Source organism: Anopheles aquasalis, chromosome X, assembly GCF_943734665.1.
Source record: "Anopheles aquasalis chromosome X, idAnoAquaMG_Q_19, whole genome shotgun sequence".
Taxonomy (NCBI): Eukaryota; Metazoa; Arthropoda; class Insecta; order Diptera; family Culicidae; genus Anopheles; species Anopheles aquasalis.
In genome coordinates this window covers 934,544-955,294 of record NC_064876.1, presented here as the reverse complement: position 1 = coordinate 955,294, position 20,751 = coordinate 934,544, and the positions used below count along the sequence as shown (strand labels likewise).

The 20,751-nt window shown below is 52.2% G+C and overlaps 2 protein-coding genes across 26 annotated transcripts in view; both read right to left on the bottom strand.

Moving 5' to 3' along the window:
• Positions 1–17,303, bottom strand: part of LOC126572581 (disks large 1 tumor suppressor protein) — a 26,945-nt gene extending 9,642 nt beyond the window's left edge. For 4 of the 25 annotated variants that reach the window (XM_050232149.1, XM_050232210.1, XM_050232192.1 and 1 more), the window contains exon 1: positions 1,285–2,626. In XM_050232149.1, the coding sequence (XP_050088106.1) occupies positions 1,285–1,422 (138 nt within the window). In that variant the 5' untranslated portion in view covers positions 1,423–2,626. Of the gene's footprint in view, positions 1–1,284; positions 2,627–7,215; positions 7,241–7,350; positions 7,540–9,065; positions 9,243–9,381; positions 10,240–11,691; positions 11,814–12,547; positions 12,680–13,389; positions 13,791–15,949; positions 16,072–16,147; positions 16,791–17,095 lie in introns of those variants that run through there. The other 21 variants (XM_050231999.1, XM_050232051.1, XM_050232076.1 and 18 more) reach the window with 17 other exon arrangements.
• Positions 17,304–18,359: 1,056 nt separating this feature from the next.
• On the bottom strand, positions 18,360–20,692 carry LOC126581785 (uncharacterized). Its single transcript, XM_050245668.1, has 4 exons — positions 19,701–20,692; positions 19,455–19,588; positions 19,253–19,376; positions 18,360–19,148 (listed from the first exon to the last, which is right to left on the bottom strand). The coding sequence occupies exons 1-4, from the start codon at positions 19,851–19,853 to the stop codon at positions 18,360–18,362; spliced, it is 1,200 nt and encodes a 399-aa protein (XP_050101625.1). The 5' UTR covers positions 19,854–20,692.
• Between the last annotated feature and the right edge of the window lie 59 nt (positions 20,693–20,751).

Below are 20,751 nucleotides of genomic sequence, written 5' to 3'. Positions count from 1 at the left end.
AAACTACAGTCACAGTGAACGTGAACCCATTTTTGGGGTGAAGACCCCCCTCAAAACGCCCCACCCTAGAGCCGTGCCAAGCCGAGCTGCGCGATTCCACGCATGTCTCGCAACGTAAATCTGTAAACGGTACCCCCACCCTTTCTCTCCCTTGCCCTCTGTTTCTCTCGCTTACTGACTCGCATTCGCGTAATGCAGGCACAATCTGCGCACCCTGAGCCGGTTGGTGGGTGGTTATGGTTGTCGTTTGGTTGGTTCATGGTTTTAATATAGAATGTCGTGTTCGTATTAGGGGGGGACTTCGACACAGTATTTAATTTTTTTTTGCGACACAGAGTTTTAACATTTTTCTCTGAATACTGAACCTTTCAAGAACATTGTGTAAAAATGTTGAATCAATCGAAGCGCAACTGACAATGTTATAGATTATTTGAAAACCATCGTCTCATACAGTTCGCTACTTTGAAAAGCATTTCCGCAAACCCGAAACGTTTTCAAACATATTATATTTCAAATATATTATACAGTATATTTCAAATGGCCCGTCATGTCGCTACGGTGGGCACCGGGAAGAAGTACCTATGCGACGACACGCCTACCAAAATTGGATGCCACGGTTTGATTTTTCAATGAATGTTGCTCAAACCAATACCAAATATTCTTCAAAAGTTTTACATTGAAATGCCATTTGTTTGAAAAAATAATGCTGAATAGTTACGCCACAAAAAGTCGCCAAAAACGGTCCCGAAAATACCGAAGCCCCCCCCCTTAAATGCAGGAGCATAAAGTTAAAACAGAAAAATGATTTAGAAAGAAAACACAAGAAGCCTGGCGCATTTCTACTGTTGGCTCTCCTCCTCTCGTGTTAAGGTGGGGCCAGAACCTGCTACTGGGGTACATCATCACGCTTTATTCAACTCAATTACTTTGGTGTACTATATATATTAGATTACTATGGCGCTACTACTCTCTACACGACTTAAACTCCCGGTAAAAGCAGAACTCCATTGTGTTTGACGGAAGCATGCGAGCTAACAGGATTTAGCAGAAAAGGGTAGCAAAAAGGGGATGCGTGCGTTATCGTAAGAGTTGTTAAAGGGGAGAAAAACACTACATTACATAACCTCAACCCATCGTTAGTTGCAGTTGCACGGCCACAGCAAGTGTCGACCGGGAAGTGCGAAGCGGGAAAGCGGAACAGTACAAAGTAGAAGAAGTAGAAGAGTTAGAAGAAGAATACAAAAACAGAAAAATAAGCGAAGCTTTTCCAGCCCCCGGCCATACCGTGTCAAGGTTGAACAAGGAGGACACCTTCTTGAGGAAGCCTCCACTACCTCCGCTGCCACCGCTGCCACTTCCAGCTCCTCCTCCGCCGCCACCGCCAGCGTCCTGTGGACGTTGTTTCTTTTTCCGCGTCGTCATCCCACGCGTCCGCAATCACTCGCCGGGCTCTCCGGATGGGCGCCTGGGAGGCGAGCTACAAGGTCGCGACAGCGGAGCGGATCTGAACGCTCCGGAAGCAGCGCTTCCGATGGATGACGTGTCCGTTCTTGCCCGTAGCAAGTGGCGCTTCCGGTTTGGCTTCAACTGTGCACACGCTCACACAACCACACAGTCACGCACACACATGTGATTCAACACCCACCCCAAAGGTGGAAGGGTGTTGTTTTCCCCTTTGTTTTTTCGTTTCCTTTTTTACTACACGCAGTTATCCTTGTTTGATCGAGACGGATGTTTTGTTGCTTCCTTTCTTTATCGGTTTTTTTTTCTGTTTCGGTTTTTATTAGATATTCACACTCGCACTCAGAAATACACAACACGCGGGGATAGCGCGGAGCTTCGTAAGCTACGCAAAAAAACGCAGCGCGCACACAAGACACAAGACGCTACAGGCAAACAAAACAATAAAAAAAAGTCGAAGGAAAACATTTACAATAACAACAGTAACAACAACAGTAGCAGCAGCAGCAGCAAACCCCCAGTTATTAAATCAAACACTGGCTCAACGTGAAATCCGGCAGAAAAGAAGAAAGCGCGCGTCAAACGCAACGAACGAACGAGGGAACGGAGCTGGTGCAGTCCAATCAACCCCCCGGGGGGGGGGGGGGGGGGGGGGGGGGGAGGGGAATCGGGAAGACCGAGCCGACCCGAGTGCCTCCCTGCTCTCCTCTGCTAGCAAAATGCGAAAAATAAAACATTCTCGCGCAACGCAAAGCGCTTCTGGGCACACCGCTCTTGTCTAGATCAGATGTGGTTGTTGGTGTAGGTAGGGTGTCCACAAAAAAGTGCTGAAACCAGTGAACCGGATTCTGGATACCCAAACCGGGAGCTATGGGAAGACGATGGTATTTTTTTCTTTTTCCTTTTTTTTTGCGCACGAGATACCCAACCACGAACGTGACTAATCACACTGGAAGGGCGCGGTGTTCCTCTATCGGTAAACGGCTAAACATAGCTCGAAAGACGACCGGCTTTCAAGGCGATCTTAATATGCATCAGATGCTTGCTTCGGTGACGACGCACGAGAGCGCTATGGGGTGGGTGTGGGGGTGGGATAAAAAAGTTGAGGACAGGACAGGACAGACATAAGTGGGGACGCGTTCGTTTCGGTGACCGGCTGTCCAATCGATTCGCTCAATCAATCAAACGATAGTCACCTAAAAATGGCCATGAGAAAGAAAAAAAAGATGGGAAGAAAAGGATGGGAGTAGAAATGTAAGGAAAGGAAGGTGGAGATAGAGAATGTAACAGAGAGAGAGAGAGGGAGAGAGAGAGAGAAAAAGAAATAAAAAGAATATAGAGAGAAAGTTGAAGTGATGGAAATCAGAAAGAGAGCAAGAAAGAAAAGGGTTTTGGTGGGTGGGAAAAGGGGTGGGTGGGTGAGAGAAAACAAACGAAAAGAATGAGAAACAAATGAGCACGAACGGAAGAGATAGAAAACATGAAATAGTAGTGATTAGGAGGAACGCATGTAACGCTGCTGCACGTGTTTCGTGCAGCGAGGCCCTTGGCTAGAAACCCCCGCAAACGTGGGGGAGCGGTGGGAAGGGGGGGGGGGGGGGCGTGATAAAAATACGCACAACTTGAAGGAGGAGGGGCGAGGAAAATTGTCACGAAAATTTCATCCAACCAAAGCCATCCAGCTAAACCAAAAACATTTAAAAAAAATGGAAAAGAAAAACCATTCCGTAAAAACCGAGGATAAGGTCTCAAACTCAGAAGCTCGGAAAAGCGGCCAGGAAAGTTACTGGATGTGTGTTTGTGTGATAAGTGAGTGGTAATGGTGGTGGTAGCACAGAAGAGAGAGAGAGAGAGAGAGAGAGCGCGAAAAGAGTTTTTGGAGGAATTGTGGGGAATGGTGACCCCCCCACCGGTTGTTAATATATTTCATTCACAGCAAATGCGGCCCCACGGTTTCATCAGTCATCAGGCGTCATCGGTAGCCGAAAAAGGGGGTGGGGGAAAGGGGGCTTATCGGGCGCCTGTTTGCGAAATGCGTATCTGTATCAAGGTTAACCAGAAGCAGGGTGAAGATTTCGATTTTCCTCTATTTTTTTTTCTTTTCTTGGTTACATTCATCACATGGTGTTCGGTTCGGGGGTGAGGGGGCTACACCCTTCGATATTTCAATCCAAGCATCGCATTGGCGGTACAGACGCTCCTCTTAAAGCACCAGAATCGATCGCAGATACAGGAAGACACTTAGGTTGTGCTTCTTAGAGAGGCAAAAAGAAAGTAAAAAATAAAACCCAATAAAAATCCGAATTGCCACGCGAATCACTGCTACCAGGACAGCAAGGAGGGGGCAGGGCGATTAATATCATCCCCCCCGAGCCGCGATACCGAGCAAGCGTGCGCGCGAAACCCGCGACTATGCGTCATCTGCGATTGCTGCAATGTCGATCGCTCGAGTGAGGGCAGCACCGCCAAAAGGGCGTCCCCGCTTGCTATCTCCAGCGGGTGGCCTGTAAAGGCACAATTCCTCCGCTCTCCCTCTTTCCCATTTCCAATCGCCACCTGCCGCGGCCTGGAATGCGATGCAATACGCGCGCACCGAGTCCAACGAGAAGGGGAATCGATTCGGTTGCGCTCGTGTTGGCCGCTGGATCGAACGCAGGATGAGTTGACAAATGCAATCACCGCTCTCTCTCTTGCTCTCTTATTCTTCTCCCTTTCCCTTTTCTGTTTAGGTATTGCCACGCCACGGTCAACTATTAGCGAGCCGGTGCAAGAAACTCTCATTATACACCCTGCACTAATTAACCAACGACGACGACGACGACGACGACGGCGGCGATGATGATGATGGCAATATGATGACGATGAAAATGACGACACCGACGTTATCACAACGAAGTAGGTAGAGCTGTTGTACCAAGGAGTGGATGGGGTCGCGCTGCTCTCGCATTCCAACAATCTTATCTCAAATCCCGTGCGCATCACGCAACCTCGAACCTCACAACCACCTCTCTCTCAACCTTCCCCTGGGCACACATTCCTACGAGCATGAGGGCAGCGAAGTGGTAGCATAGATAACGGTGGTGTGATAAAACATTAGGGGCGTAAGGAAAGGAGCAAACGGCCCTCATTCTCTCCGTTTTTTTTTCCTCTTCCTCTTCTTATATCCGAAATCATTTTCTGACACAGCACAGGTCGCCCTTTCTTGGCCTGGCGTACTAGAGATGGGCGTATTTCGATCGCTAGCACCCGTTTTGCGCCCAACACACCACGGTTGCTACGTTGTGTGCATCGTTAATTATGCTTTCTCGCTGCTGTTGCACTTGCAATGCCCTTCTACGTTGTAGTGTGGCCCAAAATCGAACCCAACCCGTCGCCAGGGTACCAATTCCAGGTTCCAGGCCTTCGAATGTAATTAACTTTTTGCAGCCCACCCAGTCAATGAGCCTTAGCCAGCGTTTTAGCCTGGATGTCCTCTCGATGTTACTATGTTTTCAAAACCCTGGTCAAGGGTCCCAAATCCGGCAAATTTTGGGCCAAACGTTGATGGTTGACGAACTCCCACTTCCAAAAAAGAAAAAAAAAACAAAAAAAAAGCAGGAGCCACCGGGATGCGGATTTATTGGGTAGGATTCGGATTCGCTTGATTGTTGCACGGCCGGCAGCAGCTTGATTGAAGGAGCCGTAGGAAGGGCTGTGGTTGAGCTCGCTGGGTGTGGCCTCGTACGGGGCACGTACGGGGTTCGTTGCAACGTGAACCGTCCGTGTTTTTCGGTGTCTGCGCGGCTGGTTGCTGTTGTTGTTGCTCACTGTTGTACGAATCCTACGTGTCTTCCCGCACGCACACGCAACACTCAGTGGACCACATCAAAGGAATGTGGCCTTACAAACCGCGAGCATAATTATGAGACAACTGATAGCATTATCCTTACTGCATACTACTGTAGTAACCCCCCTTTTTTTTACCGGTCGCTACAACACTCTGCTGACGTTGTTCACCGTAGAACGTCGCCTCGTTTCCAACACACAAACACGCACACTGCCACCACCACTACTAAGGTACGCCCTCATCATCATCATCATCATCATCATCATTGAAAAACGGGAATCGCATTCGCTTGTGACCACCGTTGGCCGCGCCACCGAAATAAGCCAGACCCGGGGCTCGGTTGCCAGCCGTGGCAGGCCGCAACACCCACCATGCGCACCCACACACAAGCTACCCGCTCTCTGGGGTCGCGGGATGTTGAAATCCCCGAAAAAACCGATCCGACCGACCCGAAAATGTGCATTCCACCGGGCACAGCGGACCCCTCCTGCGCCTTTACCCACAGCGTGTGCATGTGCCCGAGTATGCGTACCCTGTGTACGCACAAAGTGTGTGTGTGTGTGTGTGTTTGCCAGCAACGATGATGATGATGAAGATTCCGTTATGCGGGTTACCCTTTCGAAGTAGGAAAGAGAAAAATTGGAGAGAAAGAGAGTGTGAGAGAGAGAGAGCCGAGGACGGGGCGACGCATCCGAAAGATTCTCCTAATGCATAAGGGAAGCGAAGGGGGCGGTGGATTGAAGGGCAGAACAGACAGAACACCGTCCCCTGCATCTGTCGCCATTGCCCCCGCGGTACGTTTTGAAGCATAAATCGCGATGATCTCGCGATCGGCACCCACACAGGCGCGCATGCACGAACGCACGCAGGCACGCACGGGCACACAGCTTCACCGCCGACGCCGACGCCGATGCTGGCGATTCTTTGGACTGGTGGCGCCCGCTAGGGTACAGCAGCGTTACCCCCGCTCCACGCCAGTAAGCCATTGATCATCACCGCCGCGCCATTGACACAAACACACGCGCAACACAAACACACCGACGAATTGACACATTCCATCGAATGCGCGTGTTGTCTACGGCGGGGGGGGTGAAAAAAAAGGGGTTGACGGTCAGCGGGCGGCGAATAATGATGGGTGCAAAGCACCTCAACCCAGAGAGAGAGAGGGAGGGAGAGCAACAGATAGAAGGGGCAGTGAGGACGAGCGAGTGCAAAACACCACCAACGAGTTGCCACCGAATGGACGTTTGTTTTATGCGTTGTTCGAGTGCAGAAAATGAAGCGACAATGCAGCTGCCTGCGCGTGCCCCTCCTTACTGTCAACACCGTCTTTACACCGGGGAACACCGGGTAGCGAAGCATCGAGAAAAGCGGCAGCCCGAAAAAAAAAGGTGCGTCTCCCTTCCCCTGAAGGACGCGCCGGTTGTGAGACGTTGTGCGCGCAGCATTCCACAGTCTCCTCCGGTGAAGCGTATGATGGCACCACCACCCCGGCGGAAGACGGCGTCCTCGGCCCTCCGGTGCCCTGCTCAACGGGCCCTGATTGCTGTAGCAACGGTGGAGTCCGGCTTGGTGTTTCGACCGAACGCGTTCATTGATGCGCGTTTGGGGTCACCCCAATGAGTCACCGTTGTTGGTGTGAATGCGCCCCCGAATGGGCGACCGGGTCCGGTGGTAAAAGCGGAAAGAATTGGACTGCAGGACTGCAGCACACAAGGCTGCCGCCACCGTTATCCTTTTTGTTTGGGAACGGAAATAAAAAAATGTCTTCGAGTGGCTTCGAGGGGGAAAGACAGAGAGACCGAGAGGGAAAGCATCACGGGAGAAGAGACAGAGAGACAGAGAGACAGAGAGACAGAGAGACAGAGAGAGAGAGAGACAGAGAGAGAGAGGAGGAAAAGGAGAGACGCGCCGTTCGGGCCACTTACGCAGGTAACGCACGCACCGCTTACGCGGATCACAAGTCCCCCCCCGGCCCCCGGCCCCCGGCCCCCGCCCCTGCCGCACCCTACACTGCCACACAAAACGCACAACCACACCCCCCCGGGGGCCCACTGGTGCACCTTTGCTTTGCTGGCTCACCGTAGAACCAATTCCAATTGAAAAAAATACTAACGGGTGACAGCGAAAGGACGCGTCACAGATGCGAAACACACGAAACACACGAAAAACACGGACGAACGGAACCGGGGACCGATCGACCGAGGCTTCACGCGGACACGCGACACTTTCTAGCGCGGAACCCGTTCGCGGCTGGGCTGGAACTACCGAGAGGAGAGAGACAGAGAGAATGGAAAGAAAAAAAACCGAAGCGATTTCATCTCACAGTAGTTGATCGCCTGAACGTGCCACTGTCAACTGTCAGACACTGTCTTCCGTCTCGCTCTCACGCGCCAGATTGAGCGAGACGGTAGGCAGTTTGATCGTTTCTCGGAAATTTCCCTCAACTTCACTTTTATCGTTCACGAGGGCGAGCGAGCGAACGAGCGAGAGAGGGTGAGCGAAGCGAAGGGAATTTTAATTCAAATGACCGTTTTTTTAAACGTTCTTTATGCTACAGGATCACGGTATAAATCCTGGATGGCTCGGGAGCAGCAGCGAGCGTCTGAGAGCATTGCAATCACCAGCGCTGGTATTGTGTCGGCCACGGCGGGGTAACGCTAAGGTGTTCTAAGAACGCCCAAGGGTCCTTAATCCACCCGGCGCACACCTCTAAACGATCGCACAACAAGTACGCGCTCGATCGAGCAGTACGATCGTTCGATCCGGGTTAGAGCATAAAACGCGCATAGCATAAACTTTTCAATTACCCAGGGTGAAACAGAGTCGGTTTTCCGGGGACCACGGGCACGCAAGGATCAAACACAGGAGCTACATTTCATTCGTGTTGATAAAAAAGAGGAGGAAACGGGGAAGAAGGCACAACGGGCTCGCGAGCCGCTCGCACAGACACAGCCAGAGCAGACTCAAACGCAGACACAAATGTGGTGGAGGCGCATGGTTTCATTGGTTTGTCATTTTTTTTTGTTTAAATTAGTTTAGGTGAATAATACAACACTATTCGTCTTTAATTATTTTTAGGGTTTCACCCTACCACATTCCCTACCCCAAACCAGTGTCCCGAAAATTCCAGCAATCCGTGGGGTGGTTGGCAGCGGAAAACGGACCCCAGAGGAGTGTCGGCTTGGAGCGCCTGCTTGTTTTTTGGGTTACGCTACTCGCTACGACTACATATACTTACTTATAATAAAAAACCAAAAAAAAAAATTATCCTAAGCTGTGCAACGTTCCCCTGTAATCGAAATACACGGACCTACGGCCACTACGGGTCCTACGCATGCAGGCAGATAACAGATACGTTTTATGGGAGCAGTTCCAACAAAACAAAAGTTCCCACTATTGTTTCGCAGTCAGTAAGACTCAAACGCAAAACTGCCGAACGAAAAACATCGAACTACTTCTTCTAAGCGCGCTAGTGATTTAGAATTTTTGTTTACGGGAATTGCTGATTGCGGATGATGATGATGATGAGGATGTGCCGCTAAGGGCACAGTCTCGAAGTACAGTGAACGATCATGCGCTAAAATCCGAATTGGAATGGCAGGCGTGCGAGCGAGCGGGCGCTCGCTGTGAGGGTTTTCCGGGTTCGAGCGCTCGACGAACAGAAGAAACAGCACACAGAAGAGCGCACAGAAGAGCACAAAAACACACACAGAGGAACACACGCCAAGCAACAAAACAGGGGCAGGCAGTCTGGCAACGGCTTCTAACGACTCACTTTGGTTGTCGTCAATCGGGGCGAGGGCAACTCAATGATCAGCTGTTTCTCCTCCGGCTGGTACAGAATGGCGTGCTGCTGCTGTTGCTGCTGCAGTTGTTGTTGCTGTTGCTGCTGCTGCTGCTGCTGCTGCAATTGCTGCTGTTGCTCCTGCTCCTGTTGCTTGATGCGATTCACCTAAGAAACGGAGAAGAAGTAATTGCATTAGTGCAAAACAGATAAGCAAGGTCGAGCTCACTAGAGCCCCCCTCTACTACTTCTTCTTCTTCTTCTTCTTGCTGACTTTTCCGGTGCCCAGCACCACATCACAACTCACTTTCGACTTGGCCGCATGGTGCGGCAACGGTATCGAGTCGGTACAAACCGTGTACCGATCGCTCGGTTTATCGGTGCGGCGGCGCGGCGACACGTACGATGATATGCGGTGCCGCGAATGGCGTACGATCGAAACCCAATCGATCATGTTGGCATACCCTTGATTGTCCCCGCAATAGCCGCACGCAACGACGCTCACCAAAAACAAGAACCACGAGATACTGTTTTGTAATGAAACTCTAAACGGGGGGGGGGTGGGCACAGCAGGTCAGCGAGAGTCGTGCGGCCGCGGTCCGCTCACTGGTCTCGTCTGACTTAAGATGGCTGCCGGTGCAACCGAGACCCAAACGCTGCTGCTGCTGCTGCAGCAACAAACGCAAGATCGAATGATAATAATACACAACAAAATATTTGCAACACTTTCACCGTTCGCCCGCCCGCAAAAAGCGCGAAACAGAAAGGGAATCGGCTGCTTTCGAAAGACTGCCCTCTCTGCTTCCCAAAAAGAGCCGGAGCCAGAACCAGAGCTTCACTTTCCGCGCCGGCGTGTGCTCTCTTGGTTCGAAATGGGATCGAAAACAAAGAAATTTAGCTGCTGGGCGTGCAGCTCTCTCGGGCCGCAGTGGCAAACAGAAACGCAGGCAATGTTGGGAAGTGGAAGAGGGTTGGCTGGCATCTGAATAGGCAAATTTAATGGGAATAATAAAACAAAAATAAAACCAACGGCCAACAAACCGCGAGCGGACGCCACCCTCACTCACTCGCTCGCTCGCTCCCCCACACACAGACACACAGGCACACAAACAACAGCGCTGCGAGGTGATAAACAACCACGGCATGCGTATGATTGCCTGTGGTGAGTGGCCCCCCACCACGGCACGCGGGAAAAAGGGTTGCCACTTTTTGGCGGCCACCGGTGGGACGGGGGAGGGGATGTGCCAGATCTCCACCAGGAACGGGCAGGTTCCTCGGAGAGGCGTTCCGCTTTGAAAGGTGCCGGGCAAGCCGGGCAACAAAGGGTTGATGGGGGTTGTTCCTTTCAATGACGATCCTGGAGCCTCCCGGGGCCACAACAAACAAAACAAGCTGCCAAAACACTACCCTGTGGCCCCCACCAACCCACCAAAACCGACCGACCGACCGACGCGTCGCCAGACGGTATCCGGCGTCCGGCGAGTTAAATGACGACGACGACGACGACGACGACAACGTTCGAAAGCGTCCGGCGCAGGTGATAGACTGCCAAGCATCCGCCTTTCCGTCCGCAAGCTGTGCGCCCGGACGCCGCGAGATTCCCAGCGAGCGGGGCGGCACGGGCCGACGGACACGCAGGTTCGCGATATCAATCGCCCCGGGACCCCAACCACCCGCCCCGGTTAGCCTTACTGCGACTGGCTAGCCCAAACCGAAGGTGCCGAATAGAGAGAGCGAGAGAGAGAGTGCCGAGAGGGAGAGCGAGAGCGAGTGAGTCTATCAGGGGGGGGGGGGGGGGGGGGGTTGTATATTAAGAAAACTCTCTTTCGACCCTCCCTTTCTTTTTATCTTTCTCTCTTTTCTGTCTCTCTCTCTCCCTCGCTCTCTCTGCGCCCGGAAATTCCGGATAGGACTCTATGCGTCAGGATTAATGAAGCGTGCCTGCGGGACCGGCTCAAACCACCCCCCGAAAGTCCAGCGGATTCGGCAATAGTTTCATGTTTAATTCAGCACGGATCACCTCGGCCACTAGTCAGCCAGCTAGCCACCCTCCCACCTACCGAGCAGCTGCCACCACTGCCGCAACCGCAAGTCATCCTGAACCCGAACCTGGCTTCTTAATTTCCCGCCCGAGTTTCTAGAAATAAACAAGCGACGGCGGTACACGGTCACCGATTTAAGCCGAGCGATTTATCCTGGCGCAGCGCTAGTGCTAGCGATCACACCGTATCAAATCGCCCACCCCTTCTCCTCCAAGGCTCGCTCGATTCGAGGCCACCATTATTCGAGTGGCGATTCGAAATGGGAAAATGTCATTTTGTGTAAAAAAAAAACGGAAAGAAAAACGAAACCGTGTGTTTGTATGTGTGATTGAGTGAGAGAACGCGCAACAGCACGCACGCACGCACGCACGCGACGACGCCACTTGAAGAACACACGTGGAGCGAGCCATCTGTCAGGATCACTCAAGTGATCAGCGGAGTCAGCGTCGGTGGTCTCCAATCGAACTACGCTACTACGCGCACGCTACGCTCCGGTTGTTTTGCCACGTGTTTGTTAGACCTCCTCCTCCCCTTCGCCTACCCTTAAAAAAAACACTCCCCCGCACGTGCCCTACCTCGTTCGCCTTGATGGCATTATCCTGCTCCCATTTGCTGGCGATCAGCAGCGTTTCGGCCGTCTTCTGCTGCACCGTTTTCGATTCGTCGAGAAGCGTCAGCTCGTAGAACTCTTGGATATCTGCAGGATACGCAAAAAGACCAGCGCCAACGACCGAAAGAACAGAACACAGAGAGAGAGAGAGAGAGAGAGAGAGAGAGAGAAAAGAAGAAAACGCAAAAAAATGGCCGCAGCTCCGGTTAGTGTGATTATTTAGGGGGAATGCGGGCACAATTGCAATTAGTGGGAAGGGCGGGACACTAGTATGCGGGACGGTGACGGTGACGGTGTGTGTGTGGTTGGAAGGATCACCTGAGACCTCTGAGAGGCAGAGAGAGGCAGAGAGAGAGCACGAGGGAGAGGACGGTGGCAGTGTTTTGTCTGAGTGCGGTGTTACCGAACCTATATTTAGACTCGCACAGCTCGGTAGCAAAAGCACCCCGCCATCCCCTCCTCCTCCTTCGATCCCCCTCAGAAGGAAGGTCGCAGAGGGGCGCCCAAAGAGGGTGCGGTTGACAGAAGGGAGGGAATGTTGTCCAATGATTTATGCGATGGGCAGGAGATGGAGCAGGATCGGGTGGGAAGCGACGCGTCGCGACGCGACGCGCCGATTGACCCACATTCCCAGCAATTAGCATCCCTTTATAGCGAGGCCCTTTTCTTTTTTCTTTTTTCTTTTTTTTACTGACATCAACCCTCCATTTGGTTTTGTTTCGTCGATGCCAACTGCATCGATCGTGTTTGAAAGGGAAGGGCAGAGGAGCGGTGGTTGATTGAAAGAAAGTGGATGACCGTGAACGGGGTTTGGCACGTACCGAGGAGCGCCTGGAAGAGCCTCGATTTGAATATCCGAATCACACGTTCGATCGCGCTGCGCAGCGCCCGGTCCTGCGGTGTCGATAGGCGGGAATGGTAGTCTTCGAGCAGCTCCAGCGCACGGTGTGCCTCTGTGGGAAAGCCGGGCCGGGAAAAGAGAAGAGAAAAAATAGTCCGATTCAATCTCAAGCACGGATCGGGCGCAGCATCATCATCAATCTGTTTGCATTGTGTCCCCCCCCCCCCCCTCCGGGGTTTCGGGATGGCCTTTCTGGGTAAGGAAGAAGGTGTGTGCGTGTGGGTGCACTACACAAAACCAACACACATTAGTAGTAGCAGCAGCAGCAGCAGCAGCAGCAGCAGGCTAGCAAGCGAAACAAGCATCATAAACTGCTAAAAATAGCAACTTCCGTCGCTCCGTCGTCCCCGCCACGTACCCTGCTACCGGCGGTCGAGGTCGAGCGCTATCGCGCAACAGCAAATCGCGTGCTAAAGAGTGGCCACCGGACCACCAGACTCACACAGAGCGAGCACCCAGCAGGATCTGTGGGTCGCTCGAAAATCTAGTAGCAAACGGTCAGAGACAGAGAGGTACGAGGATGCGAACAGAAATAGAGTCCGTCGCGAGTCCGGCCACGTAGCCCGTGTAGTGTGTCAGCAGCAGCTACCTGCTGCTGCTGCTGCTGCTGAGCATGCACGGCATGATGCAATCGGAGGCCTTTTTCCTGGTGCTATCAAGCTCGGGGATGCAACGACGGATGCTGCTGCTGCTGCTGCTCCACTCCGATTGGCCCAGTTTCGCACATTACCGATCGATCGATACCGCCCACCCCCAACTCACCTTGCTTCTTGACAGGCATGGTGGCCGCGGTCGCGTGGTCGCGTCGTAACGATCCGGGGTCCGTTGTGGAAGGCCGTCGCTGGTCGGCTGAATTTTACACTGGACGAGCAGCTGTTAGCCGCCCCCTCCCCTTCCACCCCAGGCGCGTTGGTGCGGACGGCACAGGACAGTGGCCGGGGAAACTGTTGGTGATGAGTTTTGTTTTGTTGCCACTGGAACCACCGGTGGCTGGGCTGGAAAGCTGGATGGGAGGACTCTCTTCCTAGCCCCTTACCGCTCAGCTCTAACTCCCGGCCCGGCGCTGCGTGTCCGTTTGCCGGCTGTACACGCTGACGTTCAGGGGACAGTTAGACGGCACAGTTCCTGTTTCGTGTGTGCCCGCAACAACTTATCCGGTCTGGCTGTAGTAAAAGTAAAAGAAGAAGAAGAAGAAGAAGAACAGATAATGAAGTGCAGGAAATGGCGTGGAGGCGGTGGAGGCGCCATAGCGTCTATCCCAAATAGAACAATAGCCTGGCAGGACTCAACAGTTCGTGTATAGCTTGGTAGCTTGGTAGTGCTTCGAGTTCATCGTCACGTCGATTAAAATAGTACAAGCGGCCGATGGAGGCTTCACCGGATGAGGAAACCGCAGCGTCTAGCAGCTCCCTTCGTTCCCCCATCCCCCCCCCCCCCTCAGAACTCCCCTAGAACACAGCACGATCTGGAATCGACGGACCTCGGTCTTTTCATCGAATGACAGTTCTATGGCCCCCCGGCCCCGGGCCTGCAATTGATGATGGTGCGCTTTCTCGATAAAATGCTTCCAAGTTCCAAGCGAGATCGTGGGGGAAGGAGGGGGCGTTTGCAGGTGGTTTCAAATTGCAAGCAAGCGAAGCAGAAAACACCAACACGAACCGGCGTTCGGTGGCTTCAACTTCAACTCGTACTGAAGGCGGCGGGGGGGGCAAAAAGTATGCACTTCTTTGCGGGTTTTTTTTCTCGCACTCTCTCTCTCTCTCTCGCGCGCGCGCGCGCTCTCTCTCCCCCGCGGTCGTCCACTGTTCAGTCTAAGGAAGGGGAGATGCGTCGATGCTGGTGTATAAATAAACCGTCGACCCTACACAACAAACACCGAAATACATCGCAAATACACCCAATCCGGCCCAACACCACAATGGTGGCGTTTTTGGGGAGGGATCGCTCGCTTGGTCTTGGAGGGACCGGTGGAAATGTATATTTTCGTCGCAACTAGCCAGCCAGCCAGCCAGCCGTCACCAGATAGGGCGCACGTCAATTAAAGAAGCGCGCGCGGTTCCACCTTGAAGGCCAGCAGCAGCAGCAGCAGCAGGGCGCAGGGCACGCAGGGATTTTTGATTCACCGCGCGATTCAGCGACCCTGTGGCCCTATGTGCCCGTTCTTCTTCTTCTTCTTCTTCTTCTTCTTCTTCGAGCCAACGTTAAATGCCGCCCAGTACGGAGCAGCTGTGACCACCGAGAAAACACACCGAATACACTACAACCGAAAGGCTGGGAAATGTATGGTGATGGTGGTGGTGGCTGGACCCACGCAAATTACCCAGCCATCGGCCGACCGTGCTCTTCGACGGTACCCGTGTTTATCGATTTTTTTTTTCTTCTTCTTTGCTTTCGTCCTTATCAACTCTTCCACAGCAAGCTCAGCAGAGGGAAAGCGGGCGGACAATCGGAGTGAAACCGAGCGTGGGTGCAATCCTTCCGTGGGTCCGATAAGGACGAAGACAGCTCCAGGCATTGCACAATATCATTCCTTCGCCTTGGCATGGTTTTTTCCTTTCCTGTTACGCTCCTGACCTGTCTCTCTCTCTCTCTCTCCTTCCATCTGAACCCAGTACACCAGTCCAGGGAGACACACACGTGGGACACACATTGGACACCCCAAAAAAAGAAAAACATGCCTCCCGAACGGCTAGAACGTCCGAAAGTGGTCGATGTTTGAACTGGAGGTCGGTCACGCAGCCAACCCGCAGCTCATTCCCAGTTTGTTGTCAGGGACGGTGTGTAATGTTTGTGGCAACTCGGCGGGTTCTAGGTGCCATACAGCACCGGGGAATGTGTTTTACGGCTCCAAAGGCTTTCTCGTCGAAAGGGAAGAAGGTGAACGGGCGCGCGCTCGCTCGCTCGCTCGTTGCGAGGTGTTAGCGATCCTTTCCCCCTCTGGGGGAGCGTGGGGGTGGTAAAGGGCCACCCAAAGTATCTCCTAGAACACACTCTTGCACACTCTTGCACGGACCCTGCCTGTAAGTTGAGCTGCACACTCGCTATGCACCCTGGTCCGCCAGATAGCCGCGTTTGATGCGCGTGTTACCGAACCAGTACCCCCCCCCCCCCCCTTCTCTCTTCCCTTTTTTCCCTCTCTCTCTCTCTCTCTCTCTCTCTTGTTCTCTCTTATCTCTCACTCTACACCTACATATTTCTATGCAAATGGTGAACTATTATGCTCGCATAAATATATATATATAATTTTCTTCCTTTCTCTCTCTTTCTCTCTCTCTCTCTCTCTCTCTCTCTCTCTCTCTTACGCACACCCTCTTTCCCTCACCTTTCCCTCGCTCGCACTCACAGCTGGCACAGCATAGGGTCCTTCGAGATTGTCTGAACCACCGCAACAAAAAACAAAAAAAAACGGCAGGGTCGAAAGGGGCAAAGGATCTTTTCAGGCAACCTTCGTCAGACCGCACCAGAGACACGATGCGGTTCCAGAACACACACACAGACGCACAGACACACAAGCACGTACACAGGTACCAAACACACTCGCAAAACACGAACCCTTTGCTTCCTCTTCTTTGCTCTCTTGCAGCTGCAGGATAATCACGGACTACCCAGCTCGCGAAAAATCCCGCGACGGTGACAAGTGTGTGTCCGGCAAGCTGGATCCGGATGCGGGAATTGGCCAGGGGGGTTGGGCAATCGAAACCACTCGCGGTCGGTGGCTCGATGGAGATGTGGCTCGCTGGCTGGCAGCTCGGTCGCAGACTATTCCGCCCTCGTTCACGTTTCGTCCTGGCGCTCGATTTTTTCTGCCCCGTTTTCGTCGTCGTCGACTGTCCACTTTCCCGTTCCCCACTTTCCCGTTGTTGGTCGGAAAAGCGGGTGGAAAATCGCTTGACTATCGCGCACTAACACCACTACCAGGCACTAGCGGGGGGGGGTGGGGTGGCCAATATGGAGCGCTAATCGTAAACCGTCGTCGAGCAAACGGGTCCGTGGCAAGGACTAGCAAGGCTGAGCGTGTGTGGCGATGATGATGATGATGCTGCTGCCTCGGAACCGCCTCGGCGAGCTCTCCTCGGGCGGTGGTGCGTGCGCGTGAGGTCCGCGTTTTTCCGTCACGTTACTGTGGCTCTCTCTCTCTCTCTCGATTTGTCTTATGTCACTCTCTGTTTGCTACTCCCTGGTTCTTCTCTCTCTCTCCCCGGTGGTGGTCGCTGCTGAGCAGGCGGATTGTTTAGCGCTTCGTTTGCGTCAACGGCGCCCTCGCGCCCTCCCCCCCCCCTTACGCTCTCGCGTGGTGCAAGGACGTCGTCGCACTGGAGTGTGGCAGGATCGTAGAACATCGGAGCGGTACCATCGAGGAACGATTTCGATTCTTTACCGTGAATATTGACGTCTGCGCTACGGGAAATCCACGATCCGTTCCCAGTACTGGCCCGCAAGTGGCTAGTCCTGGATTGAGCATATTTACCATGGATTATTTTATGTATCGCATCGCTGCGCGCTGGCCGAAGGTCGATTGCATTCGCCTGTGCCCTGTGCACTAGCCCGCATTCCACATAAAATCGCCTTACTGCGCGAGAGTGAACGTTGCTTTGATCCTATTATGCGATAGATTTTTAAATCGTTGTTAGTTCTCTTTTTTTTCTATCTCTCTCTCTCATTTTCTTTCTCTCTTGAAATTTTCACTGCGCCTGACAATTCATATTGGTTCCGACTAAAGGGTCCTGATTGCAAGAATATTGATTGTTCGACATTGGCGACCGGTTCTATACGTTCACGGGCAAAATACACGTTTGTACACACTTACCGCATCAACTGGTGAACTTGTAATGGTCGAAAAAAAAACGCTTAGGCAATTAAAACATATCGGTGTATATTTAGATCACTATTTGCGATGCATTTTGTTTTTTTAAATAAACACCAAAAATGATGTAAAAGCAATAAGAAATATTGCTTTAAATGTTTTAAATGTTAAATATTGCAGAAATAACCACATTCTCCTCGAGGCAGTCGCTATCGCCTCACCATAATAACCACCACAGATATTTCGTTTTTTAACCGACGATATTTTTTTTTTAATTACCAAGTTTACCTTTTAAAAACCATATGACACCTCACAGAAAGAAATATAAAAATCGCGTACACACGAGAGCCAAAAAGTTAACAATAAAAGTACGAATCCTTCAAGGGAAGAGATGGCGAAGGACTCGAATGTTGCCAGGAGAAAGAAGGGGGTTTTGGCCGTTCGCCGTGTAACGGGTTCGCATTGTCAATTGTCAAACGGAAACGAGCACAAACAAACGAGAGAAAAACAGCAAAACATTATTGTTGTTTAATTGTGCATTTTTTTTTATGTATAATAAATCTTAAAAATAAGCACCCTGGTATTGCTGGGAAATAAATGCAACAAAATGCATTTCCGTGGCGTTCCACCATCCCACTGGGCAGATAATGTGGCCGGTGTTGGTGTCGTGGGTAAGTAAAGTATAGGAAGGACACCGCCGCACTCCGCCGCCGGGTTGTATTAATCGGGTTTTTGTTTCCTTTTACACAGAGCGACGAAAAACACGATCGGATATCGGGTTGGGGAGCAGAATTGCCTAAAAGCTGGGCAGCCTTTCGAGTGCAATTTTGTGCATCTCAACAGAAAGCGACATTTGTGAATTCCCCTCGCACAAATTCACTTTACCTGATTCTGTTCCAGTTGCATTCAAACTCAGCATTTCTCGCACTCAGCAACCGAGCAGCACGTTTGCGTAGCCTTGCGCGAGTACATCCGACCGACCCCACGTCCCATTGGCCATCAGCTTGTACCAGTAGCGGTTCACGTGGTACGGATGGACGACACGCAGCTGGCACAACAGTCCAAGGCTGGCCGTGTACAACAGTTCAGCGACGGGAACGCACCGATCGAACCACCGTACGACCGACGGTTTTGGCAAACTTCCGCACCCCATGTACACCAGCCACCCTAACTCGACGAGCTCGGTAAGCGGAAAGGTAAAGAGCAGATAATTCGGAAAACACCCGTAAGCCACACCGGCAACGATACCGGCTACCGCGCTCCGTCCGATCGCCGACAATCGAAGCTCCCGGTGATGCTGGTACGCCAACCAGCAGCTACCTGCCTCGTACAGTGCCTTGTACAGTGTGATGAAACTCAGCAACCCGTAATCGAAACGGGCCACTAGCGCCCGGCAGAACAACAACGGAGAGCGCAACAGCAGCGTCAACCGGGGTAACACGTTCTTCAGCACGCTCACGGTCAACCCAACGTAGAACGACTTCCGCACCTCGGCCAGCACGTGCTGGCGGCAGGCAGCGGGCGTTGTGTGTTCCTTGTGCCCGTCCGCACCACCACGGTACGCCCGTGCAAACCAGAAACGATCGAGCCGCAGATACTGGTGCGCCGCCATGATGCCGCCACTCATTGCCATGAAGCACCCGGTGGCAACCACCTTCGAGGAGCGCATCCAGGCGACGGTCGGCATGCGGGAGCGGCGAATGAGAAACTCGATATACTATCCTCGTCCGATTGGGCGTGACGAAGGCAGAGGAAGGAAGATAAGAAAGCAGGAATAAGGAACCAGGTGAATAGGTCAAGTGCGCACACTTAGTCGCATACCATATTGAACAGTCCGATTCCTTGGGCGCGTACGATTGTCCGTGGCAGGAAGCGCACCGTGAGCCCACCGGCCAGCGACGGGACCAGCACGAACCAGGCCGGAGGAAAGCGTCCCAGGGCTTTGCTATAGAAAAAAGAGAAGATACAAACTCAGCTCAGCTCACTGCTCACACCCGCTGTTCGGCTCATCGCTTGTACGCACTGGAACAGACAGAAGGCGAGAAAGCTTCCACCGGTCATCGGGAGTCCCGCTAGCACGCACCGGCAGTACTGACGGACGAACGTGCTCCACACTTCCGGCTCATGCCAGTGGCGTACACGGAACAGCAGCGGTGTCTGCCCCCCCCACACACCCCGCCGAACAAGATTCAGCAACGAAAACGAGGAACAATTTGGAAATTAAAGTGAGCACACTGCAAGAAAATCATGCGGGTACGCAAATACTCACAACGACGGCCGGTAAATAGTGGCGGAACGCACCGAGGACACCTTGGACGACGAACGTACGCCAGGCAGCGGAACAGGGCTGGCCGGGATGCAGCAAGTCACGGCAGCTCTTGCCAATCGTCGCCTGGCGGAAGTGTTTGCTGAGCTGCCCCATCGTTTGCGATCCTGGAACTGCAAAAGCTACACCACCACACCTGGGTGCATGAGAGACACGAGAGCGTGCAGTGGCCGCGTGAGTGCGTATGCCCCACAGAATGAGGGAAGTGAACAGCGATCGTTCTTTCGTTGCTTTTATTCGGAGTAGGGTGTCATTATAAATTCAAAAATATAGCCTGTCACTCAACAGAACTGCCACTGGAGGGACGAGCGAGTGGGAGAAACCACCCCCCGGGGGGGGGGGAATCCATCCAATTGTTAAATGTGGTGAAAGAGTAAAATGAAAGTGGCCCAAATATACATTAGTATGTTAACAAAGTACCGGGAATAGTTGATTTAAATCGGACTGGGCAATCGGATCGAGATGCAATTTTTTTCCTACGTTGATACAACTGTTGTTAATTATTGTGCAAAGTTTGAGCGGGATCCGGCGACCCGTTTATTTACAGTAGCTGGTTTAAGTAAGACGAGGTCAGTAGTGAGTGATCGTTTTTTGCTATGGGAAGACAATCCCGGACACCGTTTGTGCCGGTGGCAGAGAGGAATGGAGCTTATTTTAGATCATTTAAAATAAAAAAAGGGTTGTTTGATTGACCCATTTCCTTGTTACTTTCTTCGCGGAAGGTAAGCTATGAAAAATATCGTCGCCCACTACTGACTTTGATTTACTTAAAAAGCTGCTGTAGATAAACGGATTGCCGGATCCCGCTCAAACTCTGCACAACCATGAAGGACATTTGTATCAACGTAGGAAAAAAATTGCGTCCCGATCCAATCACCCAGTCCGGTTTAAATCGATCATTCGCGGTACTTTGTTGACATAATGTACATTTTAGAGGAATTATCCTGTGATCATACTGGTCTTTCGATCCCCAATCGACACGTCGTTGCGCGTA